This window comes from Onychostruthus taczanowskii, unplaced genomic scaffold (assembly GCF_017590055.1).
Source record: "Onychostruthus taczanowskii isolate IOZ18803 unplaced genomic scaffold, ASM1759005v1 scaffold68, whole genome shotgun sequence".
Lineage (NCBI taxonomy): Eukaryota > Metazoa > Chordata > Aves > Passeriformes > Passeridae > Onychostruthus > Onychostruthus taczanowskii.
This window is the reverse complement of record NW_024504566.1, coordinates 1,969,755-1,986,254: the sequence shown is the minus strand read 5'-3', so window position 1 is coordinate 1,986,254 and position 16,500 is coordinate 1,969,755. Positions and strand designations below refer to the sequence as shown.

At 41.5% G+C, this 16,500-nt stretch overlaps 2 protein-coding genes across 2 annotated transcripts in view; both read left to right on the top strand.

Annotated features, from left to right (window-relative positions):
* The first annotated feature begins 7 nt into the window (after nucleotides 1-7).
* On the top strand, nucleotides 8-9,604 carry CAV2 (caveolin 2). The gene is made up of 3 exons (XM_041421021.1): nucleotides 8-223; nucleotides 366-553; nucleotides 7,424-9,604. Exons 1-3 carry the CDS (start codon nucleotides 71-73, stop codon nucleotides 7,572-7,574), a joined length of 492 nt encoding a protein of 163 aa, XP_041276955.1. The 5' UTR covers nucleotides 8-70; the 3' UTR covers nucleotides 7,575-9,604.
* A 6,286-nt stretch (nucleotides 9,605-15,890) lies between these two features.
* Nucleotides 15,891-16,500, top strand: part of CAV1 (caveolin 1) — a 19,079-nt gene continuing 18,469 nt past the window's right edge. The window contains exon 1 of the mRNA XM_041421019.1: nucleotides 15,891-16,058. Within this exon, the coding sequence (XP_041276953.1) occupies nucleotides 16,029-16,058 (30 nt within the window). The 5' untranslated portion in view covers nucleotides 15,891-16,028. The remainder of the gene's footprint in view (nucleotides 16,059-16,500) is intronic.

Sequence of the window (16,500 nt, the reverse complement as noted above, 5' to 3'; positions counted from 1 at the left end):
CCCGGCCCGGCGGGGCAGCGGCGGCGGACGGGGCAGGGCCGGGCCGGAGCCGCGCAGCGGCGGCAGCGCCATGGGGCTGGAGACGGAGAAAGTGGACACCCGCATCTTCATGGACGACGACGACAGCTTCCCGCGGAGCGGCGGCCCCGCGCTGTCGGACGCGGAGAAGTGCGCGGAGGACGAGCTGGACCGCGACCCCCACGGGCTGAACTCCCACCTGCAGGTGCGGGCCGGGCCGGGCTGGGCCGGGGGCGGGCGGGGCCGGGGCCGGGGCCGGGGCCGGTGCTCGAGTCCTCGGCGAGGGGCGTCCCCCGCGGGCTCCCCGGGCCCCGGCTCCCCGTGACGGTAGTCTCCTCTTGTTCCAGCTGGGGTTCGAGGATGTGATCGCGGAGCCCGACCTCACCCACTCCTTCGACAAGGTCTGGATCTGCAGCCACGCTCTGTTTGAGCTCAGCAAGTATGTGATCTACAAGGTCCTGACTCTGGTCCTCGCCATTCCGATGGCCCTGGTTGTGGGGATCGTTTTCGCGACGCTCAGCTGCCTCCACATCTGGTAAGGGCGTGCTGTGTCCGGGCTCTGCCGACAGCCCCGCAGAACCCTTCTCTAGCATTGATTACTGCCCAGCCACCGGGCGCCGACTTTACACTGGTAGCCAGATCAGCTAATATCAGCTGCTTTATTTCTAAAGGAACAGAAAAGGAAACATTGCTTTCTCTGTGATTCAGTTCCCTGCCTCCCTACCAGAGGTCTGTCATGACTATATAAGCTCCTTGGGGCAGAGAGCCTGTGTTCCCACTTGGACAGCACCTACAGCAATGCATTCCAGCCTTGGCTGGCTTCTGCAGTGATAATAGTGACTGAATTTGTTTTCTAAACTGAAGTGCAGAATTTGTTCAGATGTGCGTTTTAAATTAATTATGTAGGCAGAAATATAACACCTGAAGTTATTATTAGCTTCTTAGTACCGTTACCTCTTTCACTGTTTTTCTCACAGACTGAAGAAAGTTTTTGAGGGCCCAGCTGGCTCTATGTTACTGCCATAAAATGTAGTGCCAGTGCCTTGCATCTGGTGCATAGCTATCTTTAGATGCAGTGCTCCAAAACCCTTCCACCTAAGCAAAAAACCCTGCTGAGCTCTGGCCATGGCACAAGTTCACAGGCAAATACACCGGCCATCCAAGTCACAGCAAACCCGTGTACTTTAAGCATAATATGATCACAAAATATCAGGAAGAGTACTTTGGGACCAGAAAGGAAGATGATGGTGGAGAACCAGGAAAGGCAAGGAGTATAATGATGTTGAGGAAAGAACTGACAATCCAGAAGGCTGTAGAGGAAGGGATGAATGCAGATTATTGACATTATTTCTGCAAACCAGGATTTTCCTTATACATGAGTTTTGGATAAAGTCTAATTTGATTTGGGTAACACTGGAATCCTTTTCCTTTTATCAAGGAAAACAGAATACAGAAACTGGAAGTGAACTCAAAACCCTAGAAATACATTGATTATCTGAACTTGTGGTGGCAATCTCATGGGTGCAGATTTCAGTTTTTGGAAGTACAATGGAAGCTTGTGTTGGTGACATTGTCCAGCCGCTTTGAAAACTGATTCACTTGAATTTTGGAACAGTGTGTTTGCCTAATATCCAAAGGAGTTGCCGTGCAGTTTAAGGATGCCCACTTGCTATATCTCTTGTTCCCAAATTGTTACAAACAAACAGTTCACAGGCATAGTGTTGCCCAGATTTTTAGATTTGTCAGCTGTCTCTCTGCCATAGTGTGCAGTGTGACTGCACAAGGGTATGGTGAGTATATATAGGTTTCCAATAGTGAAATATCTGCGGAAAAATTAATCAATGCCAAATTTATTAAAACTGTAGTACTTTTTTTTTGTGCTTCAGAAGGATCTTGTATCTGAATTTCACAGACTGGATACAGGAATTTACTGATGCAGGACTCAGAGGTCAGTTACTATTTATGCACGTAGTCCCTAGTGACTATCTCAGGAACTGTGGGTTCTCAGTACGTGTGAAATAGGACTGTCTGAATGTAGCACTTCACTTGAAAAGTTTCTCTCAACTTTCTGTGAACACACTTGCTTCCCCAACAAATCATTTTCTTTGCCCAGGTTCATTGTCAACATAGAATTCATCTTTGGTTTTGATCTTCCTTGCACCTGGGATGGATGTGAAAGAATCACATAACTCAGTAGTGCTATCTGCATCCCCTTGGACTCCATCCAGTGCTACCATCCAAAGGCAATACTGCCTCATATTCCCACAAACTCAAGCTGGATTTGTTCCGACACAAAGGTGGAACACACTGAGACTAAGTTGGCGTCTCTAAGTTGGCACCTCTTCATGTTCCAGACATCATGCGAGTGAGGAGTTCAATGTTGCTGCATTTGAGAGGGTAGTGCAAAAACAGTGCGCATTTAAAGGCCCTAAATACAGGGTACTAGTTCCCTTGTAGTCCCATTGGGTCTGAAAAAAAAAAGTAACTCCTTGTTTTGTACATGAAAGAAAGGGAATTCCATTATAACTCTGTCTTCAGCTGTTTAAATGTCATGGGAAACCTGGGGCAAACCTGCCCAGAAGTCTGCCACTAAGAGTCTCTGTGCTTCACTTTTATCATCCAGACCAGTGAGGTGATGATGTTGATGTGTTGTAAGGGAGCCTTTTCTGGGGCTAAATTCAAAAGTGTTTCAACAACTTCTGGAGGTGCTCAAGCAGAAAGCTCTGTTGATGTCACACATGCTGTTGCAGTTTCATCAGCGTGTTAAAAATCCACGTAAGTCTAACTTAGCATGTCTCATGTTCAAGAATGCCTTGTGAATCGCCCCATCACACCATATCACACCTGATAGTAAATGTTGTCTCTCACCTGCAAAAAGAAAGCTAAGAAAAAGTATAGTAATACAACTAATTTTCATTTTTGACCATAAAGGTGGAGCATATTGTGTTCCCAAAACAGCTGCTTGAGCCAGAATCTGGTTTCACACTACCCAGTAAAAGATACTGATGGGCTGAACCTGGGCCAGCTAGCAGGCTGATGTTCCACTTACAAGCCAGTTCAAGGAAGTCAACTTCAGATTTTCCTTTATTGATGGCTGTCATTCTCACCAGAGTATACAGGCCACACTGAGTTGTGACATCTTTCTGTGGAATTAGCAAGCTTTTAAATATGTCCTGAGATTGTAGCTCTTAAGATTATTGATTTTTGAACACGAACAGAACATTTCTGGCTTTACAGGTGGCTCAAGCAAAATTGTTATATTTTTTGTAGATCAGTGACTGATTCTTGTTCCAAGACACATGTTTGCAACCTCTTGGAAATTAACACTTGAATGTCATATATGCTTTTTCGTAGTCTTATCAGAATAGCATTCTGGTACTTTGTATATTTACACTAAGAATCAATGATCCATAACTTGAGATCTTGGATCTGAGATGGGCTCACTCAGCTCTGTACATCATAGGCTAAAGCTGTAGGAAGTCACAGCACTGCTCCACTTGAGCTTCCATTCACAGTGCTAAGACACACAGAGCCATGGACTTACATGAAAAGCAGATATGGACATGCATTATTTCTTACCTTTTTGTATTCTACAACTTCATTTACATAACTGCTGCTATCACATTCAACCCTAAAACCATGTCCCTTGACTGCTTAAAATCGAAATAAATTACACTACAGCTAGGAAGGCCTACCTTATAATCAGGTGGTGCTCTCTTGATGCCTCTTCTTTGATGTCCAGTACATATCCCTTGGTTTAGGAAAAGGGAGTATGTGGATGATGCCTTGCTTCTTTTTTTAGTAATTTTATCTTTTCCACTCTGGAATACATAATATTTTATTTTAATGTACTTCAAATACTGTGTGAATGAATTGTGAAAGGCATTGGTGGTTATCCTTTGCCTCACTTGTCCCAATGGTTAATGGCGTGCAACAAGAAACTATACAACTGCTAGGTAATTTTTAGCTATCTTTTCACAATGCTTGCTTGTATTGTAGAGCCTTACAAGACTTTTAATTCACAATCATGATGTAGTACATGGAGTTAGATAATTTAAGCACAGAAACATAGAGCAATTGAAAATAGTATTAAGACATGTCTGAGATTCCATTCTGAAAAACATTGCAGGAGAAGCTGTGATTCTTCACTTTGAAGACAGAATCTGAATTAAAGGTGCATGACTACTCCAACATTGTTGCCCAAGTCTGTAAAAACTTGATTCTCATTATCAGTGGGAATTAAACTGTGCTCGGCCATTTCACCTCTTCAGCAAGAGGTGTTTGATTCTTGACAGTGTTCATTCAGGGCTTAGCAAGAAGAAAAAGTAACATGAGCAAAAGAGAGAAAAGTTGAGGGGTATAATTTTGTAGATGTTGTGCCTTGAACAGAATAAAGAGAAAATAGGATAGGAGGGAAAGAATTGAGTAATTGGCACTTTTCGGTTCAACAGTTCCCAAAAGACACAACTCATCCCACTTGGTCGAAGGAGGGGTATTTTATATTATATATACATAGCAAGACTCAAAAAGAGGTCATATAGGTGCCTGTCTTCAGCTTAGATGACAAATTCAACAGACCTTTCATTTTCTTCCCAATGTGGTATTATGTGGTAACATTAGCAGTACCAGTAGGGCATCAGGGTAGCTGCCATGTCGGTGAATAAAACTGCAGACCAGGGTAAATCCACAGCAAAGGATGGGTACATTATATTTGTCAGGTCACAAAAACAAATACATGGCTTCTAATGGCATGTGATTATTAATTTTTAAGTGTGACTGGTCACTCCACAGAAAGCACATTGCACCCTTAGATAACCTGGAAATATCACACTGTCTGGATAAGATATCCTGTGCAGGATGGGACACAGATTTGTACACATGTAAATACACACATAATTTAAAACTTAGAAAATACCTTTTATGACTCACCTTGGTGTAAAGGATTTTCTTCTCTGAGGAAAGAGGTTTGAGTAATTGTTCTATAAGTAGATGAGCTTTTATTTTAAAATTGAAAGGTATTTACATTAATTAGCTTTGGTTGCTGTTATGTCTCGTGTGTCCTCCTATGGATTCAGCCTACATTGGGTTTTGCATGCATTTACCATAAATTTAAAAATTTAATAATAAGTGCTTAAAGATTATAAAACATTACCAAAACATTTTAATATTTCTTTTTCTTAAGATTATCAAAATAGATGGAGTTCCACTAATCAAAATGGGTTGAGTTCCAGTACTGTGTGAATGACCTCTACAGCAATTTCAAGTACTATGATCACTGCTTCTCCAGCCTTCTACATCTTTCTGTAAATCTTCTGCATACTGTGATATTTGTTTCATTTGTATTTTGTGTGATCCTGTCAACAGAGAGTCCAAAAGAAATGTGTTTTCTGCTTCTCTTCAGTTCAGCTGGGTTTTAAAAAAATCAGGCCAAATTGGTTATAGATGGTATCAAAAGAACAATTACATTGTCCTTATAAATTATCTGAAATGGAAAAGAGGTAAAGTCAGCACAAACAAAATAGCCATTTCTGGTGCTTTCCCTGTGTTGCTTGGAAGAATAGCCCTTTTTTGTTTGTTTGTTTGTTTGTTTGCATTATTGATGTTTCTCAGCTGTATTCTAACAGGTTAATGCCTAATTTTTCGCTCTATGAATTATCTATTCTATATGCAGTGATATTATAGGTGGTTATAAACACATCGTTTACAGGGTTCGGTTTAAAACTAGAGGCACAATTTTCCAGTAGTGCTCACAGTGCTATATGGGGTGTTTCAGCAGAGACAAAAGAGAAGGTTTTAGAAAAGCTATTCTTGTTTAAATCCATCTGGGCTAGCTTTGAGTAGAGCATTTATGTACTAGAATATGGCTTGCATTGTATGACCAAAGCTGTTAGATAAACACTGAAAATAATTAATTTTGATTCTGTACATTTCTAACCTTCAAAAAATTTTAAATGTGGTAGGTTTTTTCTACTTTCTTAATCTGAGGAGTATGCATTGTAAATACACAGCAACTTTTTTTCAGACTTATGAAGAAATATTAAATTAGGTATTTTCTGTCATTCCAGTCAAAATCAGTGAAAGTTCTGCAGTGCAATTATGCAAATGCAAGACTGGGAACTTAAATTTTGAATGCAACAGTGAAGTTGAACAGAGTTTATTATCATTGTCAAAAGAATCTATAGCTTCTTTTACCTAGTTTAGGACTAAACATGTTCAGTATGGTAGAGAGACTTTTCTAAAACCTTGTGCTGTTAGAACTTCAGTATTATTTATGTATACATTTAGTTTTTCTGCACCCAGGTAAGAACAGCTTAGTGAAATGACCAGAGGTTTAGGCCAGTAAATGATTAAGGAAGAAGAATAACTTAAAATATTGTGGTCAGTAGTCAAGTAACCACTGGCCCTCCTGAGCTGCCCGTCTGTGCACTTCTGACTCTCCTCCACTGTTAGCATGCTTGGCTCAAGCCACCAGTAATGACATTGCTTTGGAATTGGCACACATGGAGAGCAATCCCCAGATGCTTACCAAAGCTCAGGAGATGAAAGCGCAATGCTTACTAGTATGCAGCCTTAGTGAATAAAAAGATCTTATCCCCTGATAAGGAATTCTGACCATATTCTAATGTTAATTTCTCACTCATAAATGAAGAACTTTACAGGATCAGCCCATTTTTATGGGATGTGGTGTGTACCTGTATTGTAATAGTGTGATGTAACTGGATATTGCCTCCATTTCTATTTTACTGTAGCATCTTGTAACAGGAATGGATAGGAATGAGATACCAGTGGTGTGATGTGCATGCATGCCTGTGCACTTGTGTGTGCCTGTGAGACAGACAGATAAAAGAAACACCAGAAGAGAGAGCAGAGCAAGAACAGATTGTAAAGGCTGTTTCCAGTAAATCAAACTGGGGAATATAGTGTTTCTGTCAGCCCCTAAAGACCCACATTCAGATATGACCACAGCACGAGTCCTTAGGGGATGACTGCTCTTCAGCCACAGTGGGTGGCAGCAGGGCTATGGCAGATCATGTACACCAGCCCTGCCAGGACCAGGGAGAGACAGCAAAAGTTCATCATTCTAAATGGCACGTAAAGAAATTGCCAGTTAGCAAACAGAGACACAACGAAAAGAAACCTGGTGTCTGCACTCCCATGTTGCATACAAATGATTCTCCCAGAGGACCACATGCATATGCAGGTGTGAGGACTTGAGCAAACAAAATCGATGGAGTATGACTGCAAGAAAGTGGAGTCAAGTTGCTTAAATATATTTATAATATGAAGTTATAAAAGGTAAAGAACCACTTCTCTTCCATAACATGTCACACTTGCATTTCATTATCCTGATTTCCCTGTGCTATAGCAGCACCAGTCTTCAAACTTTTCATTTTCTCTTTTGCAGGGTTGTGGTGCCTTTTGTGAAAACCTGTCTCATGGTCCTGCCTTCAGTGCAAACTGTATGGAAGAGCCTGACAGATGTTTTTATTGTGCCATTCTTTCAGAGCCTAGGCCGGTGCTTTGCCATGGTTAATATACACCTGGACCAAGAGTAAACGTCAGAGATGTGACACTGCTGTAGCTGTAGCTGGTGTTATACTTTGCTAACCTAACATACAAGCACTTACCATTCATTCCAAACTGAAATTACAATGGCTGGTTTAAGTGGGAACATGCTGTTTTTATTAAAACTCATTTATTATCAGGGAGATCCATTTAAGAATTAATAGGCGGTTTTCATAGCTCACTATTTTAACAACAGAGTGATCGTGGAGTATATTGGCAACACTTTATTTTAATGGTAGGTTGATTGGTAGATTACAGGAGAATTCTCATGGAGGACTAAAAGCCACCAGAGTGATAATGATTGGTGTTATTGCTATAAATAAATAAATGAATAGGCTGTGATACCTTAGACAAAACTGATCTCTAGGGTTTCACACTGACTTTACTGCAGTTCCACCAGGGATCATTTTTGGCCTTGCTGTGCAGAATGATAAACCCAGTCCTCTGTTATCAGCAGTTAAAGTGAACGTGACTCATTGTATAAACATACAGGGGAAGGAACTGTTGTGTAATTCTCCTATATTGGGGGGAGGGGGGAAGCTCCCTAGAAGTTTATCCCTTAAAATAAGGTGTTAGCTAATGACCTGTAACATTAGCTAATCTGTATATTTTATTTAATGAGAGATTAACTTTGCTGTATATTTTGTACCTTTGTAAATTACAGTTGATCAGGTTTTTATGAAGCATAGTTTCTCTAGTATTTGAATTCTAACCAACTTGTTAAGCAGCAAGTGAGACACTGCAAAAATTATTTTAGATAACTAAAATTTCTTTTTCTAAATTAAGTAGATTTTGAGTATTGCTGTGCAATTCTAATATATTAATTATATATGATTGTAAAAGCAAAGATGATATGTGTTTCTATACACAATAATGCAAAAAACTTATCTGTTTATGCAAAAGAAATTTTCTTTTATGCAAAAGAAATATCTGTTTATGATAAATAGTTTTTATTAAAAATTGGGTGTAATAAATGCTACCCTGCCTATTTCTGTATATTATTGGTGTGAACATTGTGATATTTAAAGCAATAGACACTATGCTAGCACTTTAACTAGGTAGCAAGCTCTTGTAGAAGGCAAGTGAATGTACTTGGTATCCTTGTCTAATTCTCCTAACCTATTGACTTTCTCTGTTGCTTTTTTACTATTTCAAGACCTAACCCCTGAAAAAGACCCTTCTTTCTTCTGCACCTAATATGACTTTTTAAACCCAAATAACATAAAATGTGCAGAGGTACATTAAAATTACATTAGCCTTCTGGTGGGCTTATGCTGCTGTTTTATTTAAATACAGATGGTAAGTTGCAATTGTAAAATGTGTGTATGATTTGGAATGTAATTTTCTAAAATGTCTCAAATTTCGTATCAAACAAGAGATATCTAATAAAATAATAAAATTTCAGCTGTTTCCCATTTTCAATTTCATTTCTTTTCAGATTTTTCAGCTTTTAAACAAACTCTTAAAATGCCAAACACCATAGAGTACTATGCAGTTCTTCCAAAATATCTGAGAGGTGAAGAAAGGGATGAGTGTCAATACAATTCCCCTATTATCAACTGCATTTAATGTATTTATAGTAGAAAATTACATATCTCTGTGTGCAGTTAAGCCCATACAGAATGATTGCTGTCTCTGAAGTAGGTCTCTCTGCAGAATTTCGGCAACATTCAAAATAATGCTTAATGCTTTTTACGGGTGCACGCTTTCTTTACAGATGAGATGCAGAATTTTCCTTTTCTTGTCTGTTGGCCTGTTAAAGCTACCTGGATATTCTTTGTAAATTAATAACATCTTTGTATGTTAAAAGCATTTTTAGCATTTGTGCCATTTAGAGAGGGATTCATATGGCTTTAAAAAACTGGATCTTAATGATTAGTGCCCATGGAAACTGCTCTTGTTCTTTTTTATTCTGCAAGAAGTTAGCTTGTTTTTCAGATGTGTTCTTCAAAATACCTTTCTTGTGTTAAAAATGGAAATAACGCTTTTGAAAATAAAAATTGGCCAGGCTAGGCTTGAACTCTTTTGAGAGTTATTTTCTTTTACAGCGTCCAAGGACTTTTACAAAGATATTTTCCACTGAAAAATATCCCCTTGATGAATTCATTTAAAAGAGAAAAAGAAAATAAATCAATCAGTACTAGTTCTTGTGTCTAAAAGGAGTCCTATAAAAGCCTAAGCTTTGAAGGAACCCAAGTCTGCAATTCAAGATTTGAGAATGAGGCCATTCCCCAGAGAAAGATGTATCATTTTATGGTATGCATTTCTGGATATATGCATTCTTAAATAGCTTACTGAAGTCAGCTGGCTCTAGCTACCACAATTAAGTAGAATGGTTTGGTTTGTTCTTATGTTGATTTAGACTTGTCATTGATTAGTTCTTTTCACCATTTCTCTAGCTGCTACAAGACTCAAGCAAGCTTGTAATTAAAGCTCTTCATTTCTTAGATATTTATAGCAATATCTTTCTCTGAAACAGGTGTGCCCTTACTATCAGGAAATAAAAAGTGCATTCTCAGACTTCGGGTAAAATATTGGATGCTTAGCAAATACTCATATTTTGTCCATAAAAGGAGTGGAAGGAAGTAGAAATATTTACAGACTCTCCAATACTCAGGTGTGAATCTGTCCCAGGCAACTCTGCCTGGCAAGTATTCCCAGGGTTTTATGGTTCTGACATACATCCTGAAGGTCTGGCACAGTATATACTGTGAATACCTCACAGCACTGTTGGACAGTGGACTGAATGGGAGCTGGCTCTGAACTGTGCTCTTCGATGTAGGAGCAGGTTTGTCTCCAATTTGTTTGAAATGTGGACAAACCGTCCCTAAAAAGCAACTTACAAATGAGAATTTAGGCAAAGGAGTCCAGAAACTGAGTCTCATTGTCTGCAACAAATGTAAGAAAATTTATGCCCAATTCAGATTATTTTAATGTATCTTTGTGTCTGTGGAATGGGGAAAATGTTATTGCTCATAACGAGATTTTCCATCATCATGGTACAGCTATTACAAATAATAAGTGTGAGGTGTTACGATTCCAGCCTGCCTCTTGTTACTGCAGACCTTAGGTCTACAGCCATGAGCTGGAAACTCAGTTCTGATTGCAAAATATTTCAGCATCTTGTTTTTCCTGAAGATCACAACTAACACTCAGAACTCACCCTGGATTTGTGTTTATGGACTTCTTAATTTTAATTCACAGAGAAGTTTAATCTACCTACTTATGAGAGCTGTTTCCTAAAATGCTCCTAATCTGATTCTGGAACTTTTATCTTTCACCACCCTAGTAGTTCACCATATAAAATGAAAGTAATTCTTAACAGAAACTTTGATGTATTAGTAAATGAAGAGCCTGTTCCCACCTATCCAAAAAGTTCACTTAAGCACTCACTTACTAAAAAGTTCAGAACATCCCTGAAGCTCTGGGACCTCAGACCACACACTCGTATAAAGTGGAAGCCAAAGAATGGTAAGTTCTTTATTTTTACAGGGTGTGATCATTCCCCCACCTGCAGAGATAAAACTATTGCTGTTATTAGCTCTTTTAACAAAACATGGAAAAATACATCTGTTTGGGGTTTTTTTTAAATAAAAATGCAAATGGAACAAGGTCAAGCACCAGACACTTTACCAGTGTTGCCTGTTGTCTATGCTCATAAAAATTAGAGTTGAAGGCCTCCAGAAATACTGTACTGGCAGTTAGGCATTAAAATTGGAGGCTCTTTCTTCATTCAGGGATTTACGAATTAGGCTAATTAATAAAGACTAATTGTAGCTTGGTGACACTAATCTTCCTAAGCTTATTGTAGAAAAGGAAAACATCTGAGAGGCAATTCAGAGGAGCTAATAATTTGAATCATCCTCTAGAGACAAGAGTCTGTACTGATTAGTAAAATATTGGGCTGGGCTTGGCTTGGTTTCTTTGCTACATAAAAAGTTGTATTTGCTGCAGAATTAGGAAGGCCGATGGAAGCAACTAGAGTTTCACAAAAGTAGTGAGGCAGGTTCTTCTCTACACCCTTCTCTCACAACCTGATGCCAGGGGTGAGTGTCACCTGTGTTAGACATTCAGTTTCAGCTGTTGTTTAGCTTCCCCTCCCAACTGCAAGTGGGAGAAAGGACTCCTTCACATAGTACTGAATCAGACCCTACTTAAAGATACTCAGATGGAATAAAATATAGAGATTCACTTTTATTTCAAACCTTGAGGAAAGTTTGTCTATTTTTCCAGCTGTCTCAGCTCAATAAGAGCTGCCTTTTCACCCCATGTACCTGATTTTGCTTTTATATTTTACACTATTAAAGCTATTACAATGGTACACTAGCAGCTAGGGTTTACCAGCCAATGCTTAGGTAGAGAAGCAGAGTGACAAAAAACCCATCCTGCGTAAGCCTTAAGGAGTTGGTATTCAAGTGCCATTAATGAGACAAGTTCTCATAGTCTGATATTTTCTATAAAACACATGAACATTTAATAATATGGTAGAACTGGAAGAATGGTACAGAACAGCATTGCCATAGACCACTGTTCATGATCCAGCTCAGTTTTCAAGGTATCTGATATCGCACAGGGTATCAAAAGAGGGACTTGGTTTGTGCTGGGTCTTGCAGAATTAAAGCTTTCAATCTATTTGCCTCTCCAGTCAGGGCAGTTACAACCTATCTAGATAAAGACCTACAGGGGCTAGCCCTAATAAAAGATATACACACCTACTACAGGATTGAGATGAGAAAAAGTAATGCATTTTGATCCAAAACTGTAATCCCTGCCCAGCTGCCACCCACCAGGAACATGTCTGAACTCAGAAGGCACCTCCCTTTCCCATAACCCCCCACAACAATACCTACAGTTTTACTTTTGTCATGCCCAGAACTGCCCTTATTTGAGCAGCTTTGCATCTTAGTCAGATCTAAGCCGTCAGAACCCCAAAAGAAGGGGGGCCTTAGACTCCTCAAAATATACTTAACTGCCTATCAGCAGAATAAGGTACTTCCCAAAATACACTTTCCCAGGAGTGAGTCGAAATGCAGTGGCACACCTCAGGCAAAAATTGATTTCAGGTTTCTCAGGTGTTGGTTTGAGTCTTCTAGCCCTTAGGCTATTGTGAAATGTTTTATGGCAGCATCACTTTCACATAAAATGAAATCACTCCTGTCTAGAGGTTGCGAGAAGGAAGGAATGTGAGAAGAGCTATCCATTTCTCCTGGTATAACTAATCCTTGGATTCAAGGCACAAACAGACCAAATACCAAATGTGTACATGAAGCTGCAGCCCTGTATACTGGGGCCAGGAGAACCTATCTCTATGGGAAAATTCTGATCTAGTGACTTATATTTTAAAATCCAGAAACCCACCAGAGACTGGGGACAGGATGACCACGGTGAATCCTCCAGGACCACACGTCTTTAAATAATGACATAAGGAAAACATTGGCCTGGTTTATCCTATCCTAATGCTTGTTATCATGCAACAGGGTGAGAACTGTAGCATGACTGCTAAAAATTCAATACCAACAGTTTCGGCAGCTAAGGCTTTCATCCAGCAAAACATACAAAACTGCTCATAAAAAGATGTGGTTAAGCAGTTCTGCAGGAACAGAAGGCACACAAAAAAGCACTGATCTTTCACTCCTAAGCCTCAGGTTTTTCAGTGCTCTGCATACAGCAGGCTGCTCATGGACAGCCTCTGTTACCTGACAGCTTTGTTGGTGTTGAAACAACACATAAAGGAAACAGTTTCCCAGGGCTGATTTTGATCTTGCTGACACTGGAATATATCAGGAGTATTGCTAATACCATAACTGGAATAACTACACAAGCTTAAAACGAAAAGGGGGGCAAGAAGTGGAGGAAGGAGGAGTGTTTGATACCAGACAAAGACACTCAGTGAGCAGTCATCCACATCCAGTTCAGTTTCATGACTCACTTTCTGACAGTTTTTGAGAGATTTTGTCCAATCTTTTTTTTTTCCCCTACCCATAACAAAACTTTTCCTCCCCTCAAAATGAATAAAACAAATCATAAATTACACATTATTTGCTCCTGGTTTAGATCAAGTTTTCAACTGAGGTAATCTTAGGGTTTGAAATTTCAGTTAAAGCAAGATTTTGGAGCAATAGAAACTTTTTAAAATTAGGTATGAAATGCCTAAAGCTGGTGTGATGAAGAAAGGCAGTGAGGTGGCCAACCAAGGTGGCATGTAGTCCTGCTTAGCAACTGACCTGCACTACTGAAGACACAGCTAAGCTCCATGAGGAGACTGGGTGGCATTTCCAAGGCCAGCTTGAGTGTCTGCAATTTCTGGTAATTTCTGGCCATCCCTGGATAATCCATTCATAGTATCTGAGAAGGGGAATGGAGCCTTTGCACTTTCAGAAGATTTCTGCAGGCCTTTACTTGGCCCTTTCCCACTGAGCTGTTACTCTTCCTCTGAGTGTAACAGGAGATCCCTGCAGAGCTCCTGTGTGCATCCAGGCCAGGTCTCTGGCTGTTGAGTTGGTGTGCATTTCTCATACAGCAGTGCTAGAGGCAGCAGGCCATAGCTCCATCGCTCTCCATCTCTGCAGATGTAACTTGCTCACTCTTACAGCTTGGTAGTACCCATGCTTTTTTCTGAGTAGGCTGTCTTCTTGGTATTCCAGCTCAAGAAAGCACTGCTAACGTTCATTTTGCTTTGTATGCAGCCTATTCTGGAATTCATCTCATAAAACTTAAAAATTCCACCAGTTTATGATATTATTCTAGCAGCAGTAGTGTTATGTGATTCAGAAATATTTTTTTAAATGGGACTGTGGTTCTGAGAAACCATTGCAGGATCAATTCAGCATTTCAAATCAACAAGTATCTCTCTTATTTCTCCTTTTAAAAAGTAATTCTTGAGATACAGAGTCATATTGAATGATGGATCAAAATGTTCTGATTAATGTGGAGGACAGTGACTAATTGAAAAAATTTCCTAGATATGAAAACAAAGAACTGTCTTGCAAGTTTTTTCAGATGGATAGAAAAATTTCAGAGTCTATGACCTTCAATACACTCATTTGGCTCCATATTCATATTCAAAAGCTTGGACAGGCAAAAATATTCTAATGATGGCTTAAGTGAATTATTGCATCAATAAAAATGTTACGTTTAAATATTACAACTAACTTGGAAAGTTGGAAATCTTCCATTCAAGGCATTTGTTCTAAAATTTATGAGCAATATAAAGTAAGGAAAGTTGACTGCTAACTGCTGTATCAGGAACACACATCCATGTGTACTGCATTTTCAACAGGTGCAGTTATTTACATCTGTGGTGTCTACATGCATCTTAGCCAGGGGCTTCTTCGAGGTCATTTCTCTGTTGAAGTGCCAAAGCCAAATATACTGTAGTTAGGAATTTTCTACTTCTGTTGCTGCAATTCTGTGCTAAATGGCATAACACTAAGGTCACAATTTTTCTGTTAATGCTATAAATCTGTCACCATAGTCTGATTTCCTAACACAAAACTAATGGCTGCAAACTCATGCACACACAAAAAAGTGAAATATACATTTTTTTTAAATGTATAGTGATGCTGCAACCTTAACCTGAGCCATCTTGAATACAGTGATGAATTTTTATATTTATACCGTTTACACCTACATATGTCCCTGAGCTTACAAAAAAACCTTGAGAACACAGCATGGCAAGACGGTGTCACACCATTCCCCTTTAAAAGTTAATCCCAGTGGTTAATATGCATGGCAGACATGCACGGATCAATCTCTTCTCAGGAAAAATAAAGCAGTGTTAAAGTGCACAACTGTTAAATATTTGCATAGTTTTGAAATGAACCAGTTGAGAAAAATCTCTTTTTCCTCATCCCAAGGATATCCAAGTTTCCACAATTGTTCCTGGAGTAGCGATGCTTCTGTGTAAACTCTTGTCAATGCCGGGAGGGGGGAGCCCGGCAAACGCCTCGCTCGCTCTGGACGCCGAACACAAGTTTTCCATCTCCTCACTGCTTCCTTGCTCCATCTAGCCCAGGTGGCTCTGCCGCAGCAGCCACTGTCGCCCCGGCACCCAGCGGCGGGGACCCACTGGCGGGGGTCGTGGGCAGCCGGGACAGGGCGGACGAGGCGGACGGGACCCTGTCCCTCTCCCTGTCGAGCCCCTGTGTCCGCACGGCGTAGCCCAGGCATCCGGGACCGGGTCCGCCAGCTCCCAGGTTGCCGGGGCAGGGCTATTTTCCCCTCCCACGCCCGGCGGCTCCCGGCCGCCCTGCCGTGTGCGGGGCCGTGCCGCCGCTGTCATCCACCCCAGCCGGAGGCAGGCAGCCGCCCTGGCCAGCGGCCAGCCCTCCTCGCAGCTACCTCCCCCGGCCGGCCGCTCCGCAGAGCGGAGTCTTCCTGCCTCCGCTCCTACAAGTCACAGGGCAAAGTAACTCGCGGCAGAGCCGTCAGCAGCCCGCGGCAGCATGTCCGGCACCAAATACGTAGACTCGGAGGTAGGACCACCGGGGCATGGGGCCGGGATGATGCCCCGCCGCCGGCTGCCTGCAGCGGCTCGGAGCCCCAGGCTCCCTGAGCCGTCGGAGGAGCGGGGCGAGGGGCGGCTCGGCGGCAGGAGGGCGGACGGCCGGGCACCTGCGGGCAGGGACGGCGGGTCACGGGGAGCCGGGGCGCTCGTGTCCAGCGGGGCGCAGGGAGGAGGGCTGCTGGCTGCAGCATACTGTAGAGTATGGAAAGCTCTACAGCGAGAGCGCCGGGATGGAGAGGTGATGGCCGTGCATGAAGGGCGGTATAGAGAGAGGGACAAGTACAGTGAGGACAGGGCGGTGCGGGCACCGTGCTCAGGTCAGCGCAGCGAGGGCGGTAGGGCGAGGGCAGCGCGGCCAGGGCGGTGTGGGCAGGGCGCTGCGCGGGGAGCCCCGCACGCTCCCTGCCGTG